We start from the raw sequence: 16,034 nt of genomic DNA, 5'->3' as shown, positions 1-16,034 counted from the left end.
GACAGATGAAGCAGCCACAGGAGTGGTAAGTAAATAACTTGGGGCCCCATTACTGGTAAGTGACAGAGCCAGGGATTTGAACTTGGGCAGTTTGGCTCCAGAGTCAATGTAGTTAAGCACCCACTCTAAGACAGTGGGCGCCAGGTTTTCAGAAAGAACAATAGTCATTAACTTCCCCCTCCTACAGTACTTACTGCGTCCATATTTCTTCCTTCCCGTCATATTCCTATATGAGGAAGTAGAGAGATCATCAATTTGGGAGGCAGGCAGACCTGGGTTTAAATCCAGATCAGCTAGTTTGCTAACTATGTGATCTTGGGCAAAATTCTTTACCTTGTACTTCTAAGCCTCTCTATCTGTAAAATCAGGGGGCTGGGGGAAGTTTCACACCTATGTCATGAGGTTCTTGTGAGAATGAATTATAACATTATGATGGTACATCCAGCGCACAATAGGTACTCAGCAGATGAGCTTCCTTCTTCCAGACCCCTGTGTCACCAACTCCCTTGACCCGTTTTCACCCTTATCTGCTCCGTCGTCTCCTAGATCAGTTACCCCCACCATCCCCAAGTCTCCCCCACCCCGGGGTGTGTCACTTCCTCCTCTGCAGCCTCCCAGATCAGTACACAAAGGCTGCTGCTACTGCTGGAGGAAGGGCTGCTCCGCACGCAAGCACGCACCTGTGAGTACCAGGGCACCAGCCCTTCTGCCTTCTCTCGCTACCCACCCAGGCCCCACTTGGTCCCAGCCTTCTGGGAAGAGGGCTGTGGCCTGAAGACACCCAGGGTTCAGCTGAGTCTTGAGAAGGGCTCTGAAATCTTCTCTGCATTCCCAAGATCTCCTGTTCCTTTCCCCTCATCGAGTTTCACAAACCCTCCCTCCCCCCACCCATCTCTCCTGGGTTGGTTTCCCAAGAGTGGGACTGGAGACAGGAAAAGGAGGGCGGGGATGTATGAGCCCATCATTTGCTTTACAGCTATGTGTCAAGGACTAATACAAGGTAAGGTTCTCCCTATATTACTCCCCAGCCGCTATGCCTGCTAATGCCTTGTGCTCCCCTCAGGCCTCCTCCCCTTGGGCAGATCCCACACTCCTCGGAGACAGTGGCTAAGTGGCTCAGTTCTGTCTCCTCCTCGTGATGCTGAGTGGGCAGCAGAGGTTCCTCCTGACTTGGGAGTTCTGGATGGGTGAGGAGGATGCTCTCTTTCTTAGCTGCTGAGGGGGCAATAGGGTATTGGAGTCAGAATTAAGTCCGGGAAAATGGACAACCCAGAGGGAGCGAAGGGGGAAGATCAAAGAAGACCCCAAGGAAAGAGAAAGGGGATTAGGTAGAGCCCATGGGGACTGGTGCAGAGAAGGTGAAACTTTCCATGAAGATGGGGCCTGGGTTGGAGGGGAGGAAAGCAGCACAAAGTGAGAGACCTGGTCGGTGTCAGTCCCTGCCTCTGCTCAAGTTCTCTGGGGACCCTGGGCAAGTCACTCACCACTTCTGGGATTCAGGTTTCCATCTGCAAAAAAACGGGGTTGAAATAGATTTCTCCATTCTATGTTTAGGATCAGAGGGGGAACGGAAGTAAAATGAAGAACTGTAAAGAAATGGAGAAGAGAAAAGCAGACTAGAGGTGTAATCAGATTTCTGAATAGGAAGGGGAGAGAAAGGGAAAGACAGATTAAGATACAATTGATGGCAAGTCCTGCATCCCAAGGAGGGGAGAAGGGGGCTGGGGGGACATGTCTGGGGCCCCATTTAGGGGAGATGAGCAACTCCTGGGGAACCAGTGTGGCCCAGAGCCCCACCTGTGAGAGATGAGTCAAAACTCTGTTCGTGCTGTAGCATCCCCAGCCTGGGCAACCACAGGCGAGCCGAGCCAGCAAGCCTGAGGTTAAGCGGAGGATGAGCCCTGAGCTGGTCTCTCTCGCAGAGGGTGGAGGCTCTGTTAAATATATATCTACTACGCCTGAGGTCACAGGTGGTGGGGAGCAGGACGGGGGCGGTCAGCAGCTTGACACCCCACCCCTTCCCCACACCCCATGTCGAGTGTCTGGTACTGAGTCTCAGCCCAGGCTGAGAAGGATGTTGATGCTTCCTGAAAGAGTGAGCTGGCATTTCAAATGCACCGCTGATGGTTGTGGGAACTGTTGCAGCCCTTCAGGAGGTCATGTCGGTTATTCCCGCACTGCTCACCAGTATTACAAATGATTCCTATTTATTAACCCTACAAATCCTCTTCCAGGGTGTATCCTATTAATACAACATGCACACCTGTGAAATGATAAATCCAGGAATTTTTACTGCAGTATTGTTTATAATAGTGAACAATTAGAAACAACATAAATTCTCATCACAAAGACTAAATACAACATGACATATCCGTGCAATGGAAATCTATACAGAACAAGGGAATTCTTTATTTCTTGGGCAGTAGGAACTCCAAGAAAAGTAGTGAAACTGAGGAAGATGCAAAACTGGGTGCAAAGTATTCTAGCATCTGTGGAATTCCATCATTGGATTCTATCACTTGAAGACTATACGTATGTTCATGTTAGTTTGTATATACACTAAAAATCTCTTGAAAGATGACAAGCAACAAAAAATACTAATAAATGATGGTTATTTGCTTGGTGTAAGTGTGGAAACTGGGGTGGATTGGGAATAGGAGAGGGCATTTCTCATGATCTTAACTTTTTGATTTTTAACATTGTGCTAAAATACACATCAAATTGATCATTTAAACCATTTTAAGTGTATAATTCAGTGGCATTAGGTACATTCACAATGCTATGTAACCATCACTGTTACCTAGTTCCAGAACTTTCTCTTCACTTCACAAGGAAACTGCCCATTAAGCAGTCACTTCTCATCCTCCTCTTCTCCCCAACTGTTAGCAATCACTAAGCTACTTTCTGTCTCTATGGAGTTGTCTAGTTGGGCTGCTGCTGCTGCTAAGTCGCTTTAGTCATGTCCGACCCTGTGAGACCCCATAGATGGCAGCCCACCAGGCTCCCCCGTCCCTGAGATTCTCCAGGCAAGAGCACTGGAGTGGGTTGCCATTTCCTTCTCCAATGCATGAAAGTGAAAAGTGAAAGGGAAGTCGATCAGTCGTGTTTGACTCTTAGTGACCCCATGGACTGCAGCCTACCAGGCTCCTCCGTCCACGGGATTTTCCAGGCAAGAGTACTGGAGTGGGGTGCCATTGCCTTCTCCCTAGTTGGGCTAGTTCATATAAATGGAGGTGTATAATGTGTGCTTGTCCGTGACTAGTTTTTTTCATTGAACATCGTGTTTTCAAGGTTCATCCATGTTGTAGCATGTATCAATACTTCATTCTTTTTTATGGCCAAATAATATTTTGTTGTATGGCTATGCCATATTTTATCCATTCATCAGGTAGGCATTTCTGGTGGGCACTCATCAGGTGGGTTGTTTCTGCCTTTCAGCTATTGTACATGGTACTGCGATGAAGAGTCCTGCACAAGTCTGTGTTTGCTTAAACATCCGTTTTCAGTTCTTTTAGGGATATCCTTAGGGGTAGAATTGTCAAGTACCAGGGTGATTCTGTGCTTTAATTTCATAAAGAATCACCAAACTGTTTTCCACAGTTGCTGTACCATTTTACATTCCCACCAGCAATGTATGAAGGTTCCATCTTCTCTGCATCCTCATCTACACTTATTTTCTATGTTTGTTTTTTTTTTAAGTCTAGCCATCTTAGTGGGTGTGAAGTGGTATCTCAGCTGTGGTTTTGATTTGCATTTCCCTGAAGGCTAATCATGTTTAGCATTTTTTACTCTGTCGTTCCTCACTTATCGATCCTCTTTAAAGAAACATCTAAGTCCCTTGCTTATTTTAAAAGTAGGCTGTTTTTCTCTTTCTTGTTGAGGTGTAAAAGTTCTTTATATATTCTGGATACTTGACAGATACGTGATTTGCAAACATTTTCTCCCATCCTTTGGTCTGTCTCTTCACTTTCTTGATAATGTCCTTTAAAGCACAAAAGTTTAAAATGTTGAAGTTCAGTTTATCTAGCTCCTTTTGTGGCTTGTGCTTTTGATGTCGTAGCTAAGAATCCATTGTCAAGTCCAAAATTATGAAGATTTACCCCTATATTTTTTTCTAGGAGTTTATAGTTTATGAACTTATACTTAGGTCTTTGGTCCATTTTCAGTTAATTTTTGTGTATGTTGTGAGGTAGAAGTCCAACTTTATTCTTTTAAATGTGGATATCCAGTCATTCTAGCACCTTTTGCTGAAGACTTCTTTCTGTTTTGAATGGTTTGGCAGCTTTGTTGAAAATCAATTGGCCATACAGGGATGGACTTGTATATTTCTTTCTTTTATTTATTTAATGCTTTTGGCTGTGCTGGGTCTTCCTTGCTTTGCAAGGGCTCTCTCTAGTTGCTTCGAGCAGGGGCTACTCTGTTGCAGTGCGTGGCCTTCTTATTGGGGTGGCTTCTCGTTGCAGGCACAGGCTTTAGGTACATGGGCTGCAGGAGTTGCAGCGCAGTGGCTTGGTGGTTGCAGCTTGTGGGCTCTAGAGCTCAAGCACCATAGTTGTGGCACACAGGCTTAGTTGTCCCGTGGCATGTGGAATCTTCCTGGATCAGGGATCGAACTTGTGTCCCCAGCCAGATTCTTAACCAGTGGATCACCAGGCAAGTCTAGATTTGTATATTTCTGAACTCTCAATTCTATTCCATTGATCTCTTTGCTTGTCCCTGGTGTTGGAGAAGACTCTTGAGAGTCCCTTGGACTGCAAGGAGATCCAACCAGTCCATTCTGAAGGAGATCAGCCCTGGGTGTTCTTTGGAAGGACTGATGCTAAAGCTGAAACTGCAGTACTTTGGCCACCTCATGTAAAGAGTTGACTCATCAGAAAAAACTCTGATGCTGGGAGGGATTGGGGGCAGGAGGAGAAGGGGACGACAGAGGATGAGATGGCTGGATGGCATCACAGACTCGATGGACGTGAGTTTGCGTGAACTTCGGGAGATGGTGATGGACAGGGAGGCCTGGCGTGCTGCGATTCATGGGGTTGCAGAGTCGGACACGACTGAGCAACTGAACTGAACTGATGCTGATACTATGGGCTTCTCAGGTGGTTCAGTGGGTAAAGAATATGCCTGCAGTGCAGGAGATACAGGAGATGTGGGTTTGATCCTGTGTTGGAAGATCCCCTGGAGAAGGGCATGACAACATACTCCAGTATTCTTGCCTAGAGAATCCCATGGACAGAGGAGCCTGGCGGGCTATAGTCCATAGGGTCACAAAGAGTTGGACATGACTGAAGCTACTGAGCACGCATGCCAATACCACACTATCTTGAATACAGCAGCTTTGTAGTAAGTTTTGAAAGTAAGAAGTGTGAGTCTTCCAATTTTGTTCTTTTTCAAGATTGTTTTGGCTATTCGTGCAATGCTATATGAATGTTAGGATCACCTTTTGCATTTCTATAAAAATGGCCATTGGGATTAACTTTTTGATTTTTGAAATGTGATATTGAATTGCCTATTCAAATTTTAATTAGTAAGTTTCTGTTTTGTTTCGTGGCAGTGCTAGGTTTTCATTGAGGTGCGCAGGCTCTTCGTTGTTGCGGCAAGTAGGTGTTTCTCTACTTGAGATGCACAGGGGCCTCTAGTTGCAGCATGTGGGTTTAGTGACCTTGTGGCATGTGGGATCTTAGGGGTCTCTAGTTGCAGCGTGTGGGCTTAGTGGCCCTGTGGCGTGTGGGATCTTAGTTTTCCAATCAGGGATCAAACTTGCATCCCCTGCATTGGAAGGCGGATTCTTAACCACTGGACTACCTGGGAAGTCCCAATTAATAAGTTTTTAAAATTCTCAAATTTGCCTGGTCTTCCATACAGGTCATTCCAGGAATTACCCTGACTTCAAGCTCTTTCTCCAAAACTCTAGATCCCCTTTGTGCAATGTACAGTAAAGAGAAAAATTTACCAACTCTGGCCTTCCTTTCTTCATTATCTCAGACTTTTAGACAGCTCTTCTTAAGGTCTAATTGTTATTCCTCTTGCTGTCATTTTGGTCAATTACAGCTGATTTCCCTGCCTTTTTCACATACTCCCTCATCTGCTCCAGCATTCTTTCCTCTCATTCCTAATCCCTGACTTCCCACCCCCCCTTATTTAGAGCCCCTGGCCCTCTTCCTTTAGAACCATGGTTATGAAAGCTAAAAGGACTGTCAGATTATTTTTTTCAGCTCACTTACTTTAAGTTATGGAAACTAGGGCTCAGAGAGAAAGTCTGACTTGACACCAGCCAGTGAGTGACTGAGACTGGACCAGACCTGGTCCATTTCCTCTCTGTTTTGTTCTCTTTCCACTATAGCTTGGAATTGGTGAAGAGCCCTGTGTGCAGACCTTCCTGCATCCATGTCCCCTCTCCAGACTCTTGCTTAGGCCATTTTGCCCACTCTGGCATCATAAAGTCTGCACACAGGAGGGACAGGTCTTTTCCAAGGCTCCTACCCCAGCCTGGGACGTGCCTTTTCCTGCCATTTTGAAGAAACTGCTGAATCCACAGGGGGAAGTGAAACTATGGGGGGAGATAAAGAGTTGGGGTAGAGTTTTCAGAGGGACAACCACAGGCTAAGTTTAGAGGACCAAGAGTTTGGGGGCCCTTCCTGAGGACCCACGTGACCCCCTTTATATCCTATTACAGACCATGGTGGCTTTGTCAATGGTCCTTGTTTTCCTGCTGGCCCTGAGGAGAGGTGAAAGTGAGTTGGACGCCAAGAGCTCATCCCCACAGGAGGCCACAGAGTGGAGGGATCCCAATCTGTCCCTGCCAGGGTCCTGCCAGCCAGCTCCCTCCTGCCAAAAGTGCATCCTCTCACACCCGAGCTGTGCATGGTGCAAGCAACTGGTAAAGATGGGCCTGTGACCTCTGAACCATGTGTGTGTGTGAATGTGTGTGCAACCTGGATATACAAGTATGATTGTGTGGGTACATGTGTGACTTTCTGGGTACGCTCTGTAGTCCTGTATATGACTGAGTTTGTGCACATATGACTTCTGTCTATGATTGCATGTGTGTGGGCACACACATGCATGCAAGAGTCCTCTGCATACATGTTTGTCTGCATCTGTGTATCTGTGTATATATGGAGAAGACTTGTGACCTTAAACTTGGAGGATGCATGTTCTTACTGAACTCTTGTTTGTGTATAGCGAGAGGGATCTTTTGTGGGTATATCCATGAGAAAGTGTATTTGTCAGCTTGGGGCTGTCAAAATACCATAGACTGGGTGGGGGAGTGTGTGTGCTTAAGTGACAGGAATTTATTTTACAAACAAATTGATTGAGGGTGTGAAATCCCAGATCAAGGTGGTAGCTGATTCAGTTCCTAGTGAGACCTCTCTTCCTGGCTTGCTGATGGGCTGCAGGCAAGCTCTCTGGTGTTTCTTCTTATAGGGATCTAATCAACAGATCATGAGGGCTCTACTCACATGACCTCATCTAACCTTAATTTATTCTCTAAGGCCCCAACTCCACATACTATCATGTTGGGGGTCAGTCCACTGCAAAAGTGTGTGATTGGGTTTCTGGATCTGGGTTGGGGGTGGAGGTGTGTTCCTGGGTATGCAGCAGCCTATGACTGGGAGGGTAGGCTGGAAGGAGCTGGAAGTCTATGGGCTTTGGGGCAAAGGCTTGAACTACCTAAGTGGCAAGAAGGATGTGGGGGGTGGGGGAGAGGGTGTCTTCCTGGCTGGTCAAACAAAGCTGTTCTTTGTTCATGCCTTAAAGAGACAGGGCTCTGGTGTAGCAGAGCAAAAGGGGTGCCTGAGCTGGGGGGATGGGGCAGAACCGTCTCACAGGAAATGGGGAGTTAGATGAGATAAGAAAGGCGGGCACACTCATGGGAAGACAGAGCTCCAGAGCTGAGTGGGTCCAGGAGAAAGGCACGTAGTGAATCTGGGAGGCCTGGAAGGGGAAGACAGAGTCAGTGGGAGGCAGAGAGCAGAGGTGCCAGGCCAGAGGAGCCAGGCAGGGACTCTTGGACCAGCTGGATGCGTGTCAGTCTCCTCCAGTCCCCAGACCAGAGCCTGGCTGGCACCTGGGGCAGCTGAGAAGCTGCTCTAACCATTTCCTTCCCCTGTGGCTCCCCAGCCAGTCCCGGGGTACCAGACACACTGAGGAGAAGGGGGTATTCTCTTCTGTCCCTATCGTTTCCCTTCCCAGAAACTGTCTTAATCTGACCCCCTTCCCATTTTGGCCTGAGTTTGCAGCAGGGAAGGGCGGGGCGGGGCGGGGCGGGGGTGGACTAGGAGGACAGGTTCTTCCTTTTTTAATGGTAGTGAGGTCCCTAAGATCTCAGCAGGAACTCTGTCCTGCTGGGGGAGGTGAGAGGTAGGTATCTGGCGGAAAGGGGGTGTCGAGATAAGGGTAGGAGAAGGGAGATGCTGTAGGAAGTAGGCTCTGGACAAGGAAGTAAGTACGAGGTTCGAGGGTAGCTGTGGAAGGAAGGGAGGGGAGGGAATTGGGGGTGGGTGCGGGGCTCAGGGAGTTGCCTGACAGGGGAGGGCTTGGAAGTGGCCAGGACGGCAGGGTGGTTCTGGGAGCCGGGCTGAGGGTTTCGGGGGATCAGGGTTCCCCACGCGCCTCCCCTTGCCGCGCAGAACTTCACAGCGTCTGGGGAGGCGGAGGCGCGGCGCTGTGCTCGGCGAGAAGAGCTGCTGGCCCGGGGCTGCCTCCCGGGGGAGCTGGAGGAGCCCCGCGGCCGGCAGGAGGTGCTGCAGGATGACCCGCTCAGCCAGGGCACCCGCGGCGAGGGGGCCACCCAGCTGGCGCCGCAGCGGGTCCGGGTCACGCTGCGGCCGGGTGAGTTAAGGGGTGATGGGCAGTGAGGCCGGGGGTTGGGATTCCACCGCGCCCCGCTGACCTCCCCACCACCTCTACCTGCAGGGGAGCCCCAGCAGCTCCGGGTCCGCTTCCTTCGAGCGGAGGGATACCCCGTGGACCTGTACTACCTTATGGACCTGAGCTACTCCATGAAGGACGACCTGGAGCGCGTGCGACAGCTCGGGCACGCGCTGCTGGTGCGGTTGCAGGAGGTCACTGACTCCGTGCGCATCGGTAAGCCCCGTGGAGCCCTGCCCGCTCCTGCCTGCCCTCTGCCTCTAACCAGCCGCACCCCAGCCTCTGCCAATGCCTAGGACTCACAAGGGCCTCACCTGCCCTCTCCTGCCCACTCTCCACACTCCAAGAAAATAATCGAGAAGATTCCCTGGAGAAGGGATAGTCTACCCACTCCAGTAGTCCTGGGCTTCCATGGTGGCTCATACAAAAAGAATCCACCTGCTATGAGGAAGACCTGGGTTCCTGGAGGTGGGCATGGCGACCCACTTATTATTCTTGCCTGGAGAATCCCATGGACAGAGGAGCCTGGCGGGCTCGTCTATAGGGTCCCAAAGAGTCGGACACCACTGAGTGACTAAACACAGGACAAGAAAGTAAAGCGAGGGTTTATTTAAGTGAAAGTGTGCTCTCAAGGGGAGAGAGAGCAGGCAGACTCAGGTGAGAGGCTGCCCTGAGGTTTTTTTCCTGCAAGCCGGTTACCTGGGGCGCAGAAATGAAGGGGCAGAACACTCGTGCCCTCTCCTGGTTTCTAACAGACCTGGCCAGGCCACGGGTTCCTGATATCTATCCCCAGAGACATCGTCTAGGTCAAAGCTAGGGGTCCTGTAGGACCCCTAATTTTACTGGAAGGGTAACTGAGGCCCCGAATCTGGAGAGACTGTTCAGACAGCTCCCAGCATCAGACGTGCCCTAGACGTGCCACCTGGACGCTCCCCTGATGCCTCTTCTCCCGGCCAAGGTCTAAATGCACCATCCCTGCCACACCTGCTCGCATCCCTCCGTCCACCATCCCTGCTTCGTCTTCTGCTGCTGCTGCCATTACTACACTGCACACTTGAGCCTTCTTTAGCTTCCACCAAACCGCTGCCTGCCACCATCATGTCCTCCTCCTCATATCCATTCCCCACTTCCCTGAGCCTGTGCACTCACCCCTTTGCCCCTGCTGGTCCTGGGTCGGTGGCCCTTTAGGAGCACCCTCTCCCATTAGCTCCTCTGTGACTGTCCCCCACCCCAGTTCTTGGGGACTCTCTTCCTGAGTCCTCAGCAGTGCCCCCCCCCCCCCCCGCAAGTGACGTCTGGCACTACCTTCATGACTCCTCCCAGGCTTTGGCTCCTTCGTGGACAAAACGGTGCTGCCCTTTGTGAGCACAGTGCCCTCCAAGCTTCGTCACCCCTGCCCCTCCCGGCTGGAGAGCTGCCAGCCACCCTTCAGTTTTCACCATGTGCTGTCCCTCACTGGGGATGCAGAGGCCTTCGAGCGGGAGGTGGGACGCCAGAACGTGTCCGGCAACCTGGACTTGCCCGAAGGTGGCTTTGATGCCATTCTGCAGGCTGCCCTCTGCCAGGTGAGGGGGCGGGGAGGGTCTTTGAGTTGGATGAGCTGGTTGGAGCCAAGATGGGCACCTGTGGTTAGTCAGTGCACAGTTCTAGGGGGTGCCCTTTGTAGTATAGTCCCTGTAGTTTGCACATTCGACAATTTCCTGGTGGATTGGAGTGAAATGTCTAGAGGAAGAGGCATACTTTTCTAATTTACAAGGCCTCCACTAGCAGCAACCCTATTCGGGGAGAAGCAAGGAGCTGGAGACAGGGGGATGGACAAACTGAGTCAGAATGAGGCCGGCCACATCCTTGGCTAGTAGAGCTGGTGGGGGTAGCTCAAGGGCCCTCCGTGCTCAGGTGCACAGCCTCCCACCCACCCCACTCCAGAAGCAGATTGGCTGGAGAAATGTGTCCCGCCTGCTGGTGTTCACATCAGATGACACATTCCACACAGCTGGGGACGGCAAGCTGGGCGGCATCTTCATGCCCAGTGACGGGCACTGCCACCTGGACAGCAATGGCCTCTACAGTCGCAGCCCAGAGTTTGTGAGTTGCCACCCTTCCCCGCCCTCCCCGTGGGAGCCATACCTCTTCTAGGACCTCTCCCTGTAGCCTCACTGTCCTTATGGTGGCCACCCTGCCATCCTCCCCAGCAGCTCCTCCTCTCCATGTCCCTCCACTCCCCAGCCCCTCCCCTCCCTCTAGCTGGTGGAACCCTGGATTTTCAGGGCACCTTGCATTCTGTGAGGGGGGCCTGGGGTACTCACCTTGTCCCCACTCCTTGCTCCAGGACTACCCTTCCGTGGGTCAAGTAGCCCAGGCCCTGTCTGCGGCAAACATTCAGCCCATCTTTGCCGTCACCAGTGCCACACTACCTGTCTATCGGGTAAGAGCTGTGTGAATGCCAAACCCTCCCATGCCCAGCCTTTCTCAGCTCCCTCAAAGGCCCATTTTCCTCTCCCGAGATGCCCTCCTTCCAGAGTCCCACCCCGCCCCCTGCCCACAGCAAGCTTATTTCCTGAGAGTTGTGACCCACCATTTCCCTCAACTCCCCCCATCGCAGGAGCTGAGTAAGCTGATTCCCAAGTCTGCAGTGGGGGAGCTGAGTGAGGACTCCAGCAATGTGGTGCAGCTCATCATGGATGCTTATAACGTGAGGGGCTCGGGGAGGGGGGGCACTGGGGAAAGTGGAAAGGGACCCCCAGGTAGGAAGGCAGAACCAAGAGGACAATCACCTGTTGGTATCACACCCCACAGCTCCTGCCCACAGTCTGTGTGTGTGGTTGTCATTAACAGCTCACTCAGTCTTGCACTCATTCATAAATCTTAAGTGCCTGATTTCTACAGAGCATGAAGCACTGCTCTGGGCAAGAAAGGGAATTAATATTGATTGAGTTTTTATTTCATGCCAAGCACCATCCCAAGTACACACTGTTTTCTGTCTCATTTACTCCACTAAACCCCCTCCCTGCTTGGAAACTATTATTCTAGTTTTATCCGTGGGGATACAGATGCACAGAGGAGGCTAAGTGACTTGCCCAAGATCACACAGATAACAGATGCAAGGGCTGGCACTTGTCTATACACAAAGAATGTCATATCTGGAGATTGCCTTCACTATAAGCTTATCAATAATTCAGAGATATTCTTCCAGGAACCATAGAATTTTACAGGTAGACAGAACAATAAAAATTCATGTTTCTTGGGGTTAGGTCTTATCTCTGCAACTTGACTGTAGGCTTCTTGATAACAGAGGCTGTGTTCTAAACCCATGGTGAGAAAATGTGAGACAATATCAAATTTCCCAGGACAAACTCAATGGAAAGAATCTGTTCTTTAGACCTTGTATGCTCACAGATGACATGTCCAGACATGAGGTTTGAAAAACCTAGCTACTGCATGTGTACAGCGCTGGCTAGCCCCTGAGCCCCACCAGGTCTTTGCCACAGCGGCACTGAGATGCCGTGTTGGAAACCTCTGGACCCTGTGTTCTTGCTCAAGGCCATCCCAGGTCCTTCCTGCAGAAACTCCTCCTGACTGGGCAGAGCAGAAGGAGCCCCCAGGTGGGCTGAGGGTGGGGTTCCGGCAGAATGTGGAACAGCTGGAGAGGGTGTGAGCTGTAACTGGCCTTCACATGGTCACTCTCTCTCACTCTTTCCCCAGAGACTGTCATCCACTGTGACTCTCGAACATGAACACTCTCTTCTCCCTCCGGGGGTCCGCATCTCTTATGAATCTCAGTGTGGGGATTCTGAGAAGAGACTGAGTGAAGCTGGCGACTGGGTACAGTGCAACCAAGTCCGAATCAATCAGACGGTGAGAAGGAAGGGTGTGGGGATGGGAGCGGGAAATTGAACGGGCAGGAGGGGAAGGGGGGTACAGGCCTGGGAAACAATGTGAAAAGCCTGGGGTGTCCTCCACCTGTCCTTTCTGAGACACTCTAATGAGCAGCTTCCTCCAATGTTTCTAGGAGATGGGTGTCAGCATGACCCTGCCCCTTCATTCGCTAAGTAGGGTTCTGGATGACCAATGGCTTTGCGGTGTGTGTATGTGCACAGGAGTGTGTGTGCGCGCGGGCTCTTAGTATGATTCCCCCCTGCCCTGTCCTCAGGTGAATTTTTGGGTTACTTTCGAAGCTACCCACTGCCTCCCAGAGCCTCATCTGCTGAGGTTCCGAGCCCGTGGCTTCTCCGAGGAGCTGACCGTGGAGCTGCACACAGTGTGTGGCTGTGACTGCAGCGACGCCCAGCTCCAGGCTCCTCACTGCAGTGGTGGCCAGGGGCACCTCCAGTGCGGGGTGTGCAGGTGAGCGCCCACTTCCCTTCACCCGTATGGCTCCCCCGTACTCCCACCTCGTCCGCCATCCCTCCACCCGCGCCTCTGTCTCGAGGTATCTTCTTCGTAGACCTTCCAAGACTCGACCCTGACTTGCACCTCCTGAAGCTTCTTCCCTCCGCTGCAACTCTCCCTGCTCTTCTACTCCTCGGAACTCCATTATAGTCCATGCTCCTCTCAGCCTCTGCTCTCTCTCCAGCTATCTTGAGATCTTAGGTTTAGAGGGTTTGGGGAAAGGCAGGTCAAGACATGGGCAAATTCTCTGATCCCCCCTTTCCCTCTCTTCCCTTCCCCTCCCAGCTGTGTCCCCGGCCGCCTGGGTCGACTCTGTGAGTGTTCGGAGGCTGAGCTATCCTCCCCAGATCTGGAGTCTGGGTGCCGGGCCCCCAATGGCACAGGGCCCCTGTGCAGCGGGAGGGGACAGTGCCAGTGTGGACGCTGCACCTGCAGCGGACAGAGCTCTGGACGCCTGTGCGAGTGTGACGATGCCAGCTGTGAGCGACATGAAGGCATCCTCTGTGGAGGTACCTGCAGACTTGGGGAGAAGGGTGGGGTCAGAGTGGCCCCCCAAGGGCGTTGAGGCTCTGGGAACTTCTTGATACCAAGGGCAGGAATCAGGCTGTGATGTAGGGGTTGGAGGTTGTCTGACACACTCGAGAGGGCAATGGATGCACAGGAGCAGATCAGCTCTAGGCAGCCTGTGATGGCATGTGGTGCCCAGTGGCTGTGGAGGATGGTTGTCACCCTCCGTGTGGCCCTACCTCAGGCTTTGGCCGTTGCCAATGTGGAGTGTGTCACTGTCACGCCAACCGCACGGGCAGAGCATGTGAATGCAGTGGCGACACGGACAACTGTGTCAGTCCTGACGGAGGGCTCTGCAATGGGCACGGACACTGCAATTGCAACCGCTGCCAGTGCGACGACGGCTACTACGGTGCCCTTTGTGATCAATGCTCAGGCTGCAAGACACCATGCGAGACACACAGGTGAGCCCTCAGGCCTTGCACCTCGGGAACAGGGCTCCCTGAGCCCCTCCTGCCCACCTGCTCTTTCTGTGGGTCATCTGGGTGACAACTGCCCAGCTGGTCACTTACTGGTACCCACTGGACAGGGACTGCGCAGAGTGCAAAGCCTTTGGGACTGGTCCCCTGGCCAAGAACTGCAGCACAGCGTGTGCCCACGCCAACGTGACTCTGGTTTTGACCCCTACCCTGGATGACAGCTGGTGTAAAGAGAGGACCCAGGACAACCAGCTCTTCTTCTTTCTGGCAGAGGATGAAGCTGGAGGCAGAGTTGTGCTCACAGTGAGACCTCCAGAGGGTAAGCGGGCAGGGATACTGTGGACATGCCACATGAAACCCTGAGAGTTTAATGGGTAGGGGGCCAGAACTCTGGAGGTGAAAACGCCAGGCAATCAGGCTGGGGACTGAAGCAGAGCTGTGAAGCAAGCAGAGTGCAGATGCTGGATCAAGTGGACCTGGCTGAGGCCCTGAGTGCTGGGATAACCCTGATCCTGTGGAAGTTCCCTTTGTTTTCAATGACAGGCAGGACTAGGGAGGCTGATGGGGCTGGACACGTTGTGGGTGATGGGTGATCAATTCCTAGGCCCTGGCCCCCAGAAGTCCACTTTTTCTTCCCCATAGACGGAGCAGACCACACCCGAATCATTGTGCTGGGCTGTGTGGGGGGCATCGTGGCGGTGGGACTGGGATTGGTCCTCGCTTATCGGCTCTCAGTGGAGATCTATGACCGCCGAGAATTCCATCGTTTTGAAAAGGAGCGGCAGCATCTCAACTGGAAGCAGGTGACGAGCCTGCCTCCTCCCCCACTGTGTGGGGTTTTCCATGCTTCCCCTGGCTACAGGGGTTTTGCTTTCTGCTTCACCATCCCCAACTCCACCCCATTCCTTCTCCACACCCCACACCCCGGGCCTGTGCCTCCTCTGCAGGCTTACCCTGGTTCCTCTGCTCATTCCCATCAGTTCCTGGGGTTCTTGCTCAAGTTCTAGGCTGGCCTCTTAGAACTAGATAAAAGAGGAGTCCTGGGACTTTTCCTCATCACCGGCAACTTCTCTCCGCAGGACCACAATCCTCTCTACCAAAGCGCCATCACGACCACTGTCAACCCCCGCTTTCAAGAGGCAGACAGCCCCGTTCTCTGAAGTGGGGAGAGAAAATCACTGCAGGGCTCTTCTCTGGGACCAAAGGAGTTGAGGCGTGGGGTGGATCAGGCTACAGCTGGGCAGGGGGCACTGAAAGGGCTGCCTGCTGCTGCGACCTTGCTTCCCTACCTCATGAGGAGTGGGGGCTCTCCCAGCCAGGTCTACAATAAAGTCTTACCTGAGAGCACACCAGTCAGTTTGTTTTGCCCCAGGCCAGCACATGTGGAGCCTGGGCCTCAGGAGGCTCACATGCAGTCCTCCCCCTACCACCTGAGGGCGAGTTTCTCAAGGTAACAGTGCACAAGGATGACCTAGGCTGCATGGGGAGCAGCGGCAGCACCGGGCTGGGTGGGCGAGTGAACCCTCAGCTAAGCTGATGAAGGAGCGCGACAGACCACACTTGGAGAAACGCTGCCTTGGCTGGTGTCTAGCCTCGTTCTATCCTGCTACATTTCTTTCCTTATTCAGAACTGATAGCCTGTTTCTACTTCTGCTTGTTGTGCCTCTGTGAAGGGGAGCTCATAGGTGCTGCAAGTTGTGGGGTGGTTGGTTACATTTGGTGGGAAAAAATAAAACTACTTTGGCCCCAGTGAAAAAACGTCTCCCAAGGATGTTCTTCCCAAAGAGG

General features: G+C 52.1%; 1 protein-coding gene across 5 annotated transcripts; it reads left to right on the top strand.

Annotated features, from left to right (window-relative positions):
- Positions 1-11: 11 nt before the first annotated feature.
- Positions 12-16,004, top strand: ITGB7 (integrin subunit beta 7). Of its 5 annotated transcripts, none has more exons than XM_006046616.4 (16): positions 557-682; positions 1,064-1,187; positions 6,674-6,877; positions 8,631-8,832; positions 8,917-9,087; positions 10,195-10,436; positions 10,798-10,956; positions 11,201-11,296; positions 11,474-11,563; positions 12,574-12,726; positions 13,022-13,215; positions 13,546-13,769; positions 14,012-14,231; positions 14,357-14,565; positions 14,889-15,049; positions 15,326-16,004. In XM_006046616.4, the coding sequence occupies exons 3-16, from the start codon at positions 6,677-6,679 to the stop codon at positions 15,404-15,406; spliced, it is 2,403 nt and encodes an 800-aa protein (XP_006046678.1). In that variant the 5' UTR covers positions 557-682; positions 1,064-1,187; positions 6,674-6,676; the 3' UTR covers positions 15,407-16,004. The 5 variants fall into 5 exon arrangements, with proteins under 5 accessions (XP_044797714.1, XP_006046676.3, XP_006046678.1 ...); XM_006046618.4 differs by lacking the exon at positions 1,064-1,187 and adding an exon at positions 977-1,000 and having other exon boundaries at positions 641-682; XM_006046614.4 differs by lacking the exon at positions 1,064-1,187 and having other exon boundaries at positions 19-682.
- The last annotated feature ends 30 nt before the right edge of the window (positions 16,005-16,034 follow it).

This window comes from Bubalus bubalis, chromosome 4 (genome assembly GCF_019923935.1).
Source record: "Bubalus bubalis isolate 160015118507 breed Murrah chromosome 4, NDDB_SH_1, whole genome shotgun sequence".
NCBI classification, from domain to species: Eukaryota; Metazoa; Chordata; class Mammalia; order Artiodactyla; family Bovidae; genus Bubalus; species Bubalus bubalis.
This window is presented reverse-complemented; position numbering and strand designations above follow the sequence as displayed.

Bases quoted from the DNA above. Each gene is read 5' to 3' on its own strand.
- ITGB7 (XM_006046614.4), top strand. From the start codon at position 467: ATGAGCTTCCTTCTTCCAGACCCCTGTGTCACCAACTCCCTTGACCCG. The intron at 10,957-11,200 runs GTGAGTTGCCAC...TCCTTGCTCCAG, and splicing joins ACAGTCGCAGCCCAGAGTTT to GACTACCCTTCCGTGGGTCA. The intron at 12,727-13,021 runs GTGAGAAGGAAG...CCCTGTCCTCAG, and splicing joins AAGTCCGAATCAATCAGACG to GTGAATTTTTGGGTTACTTT.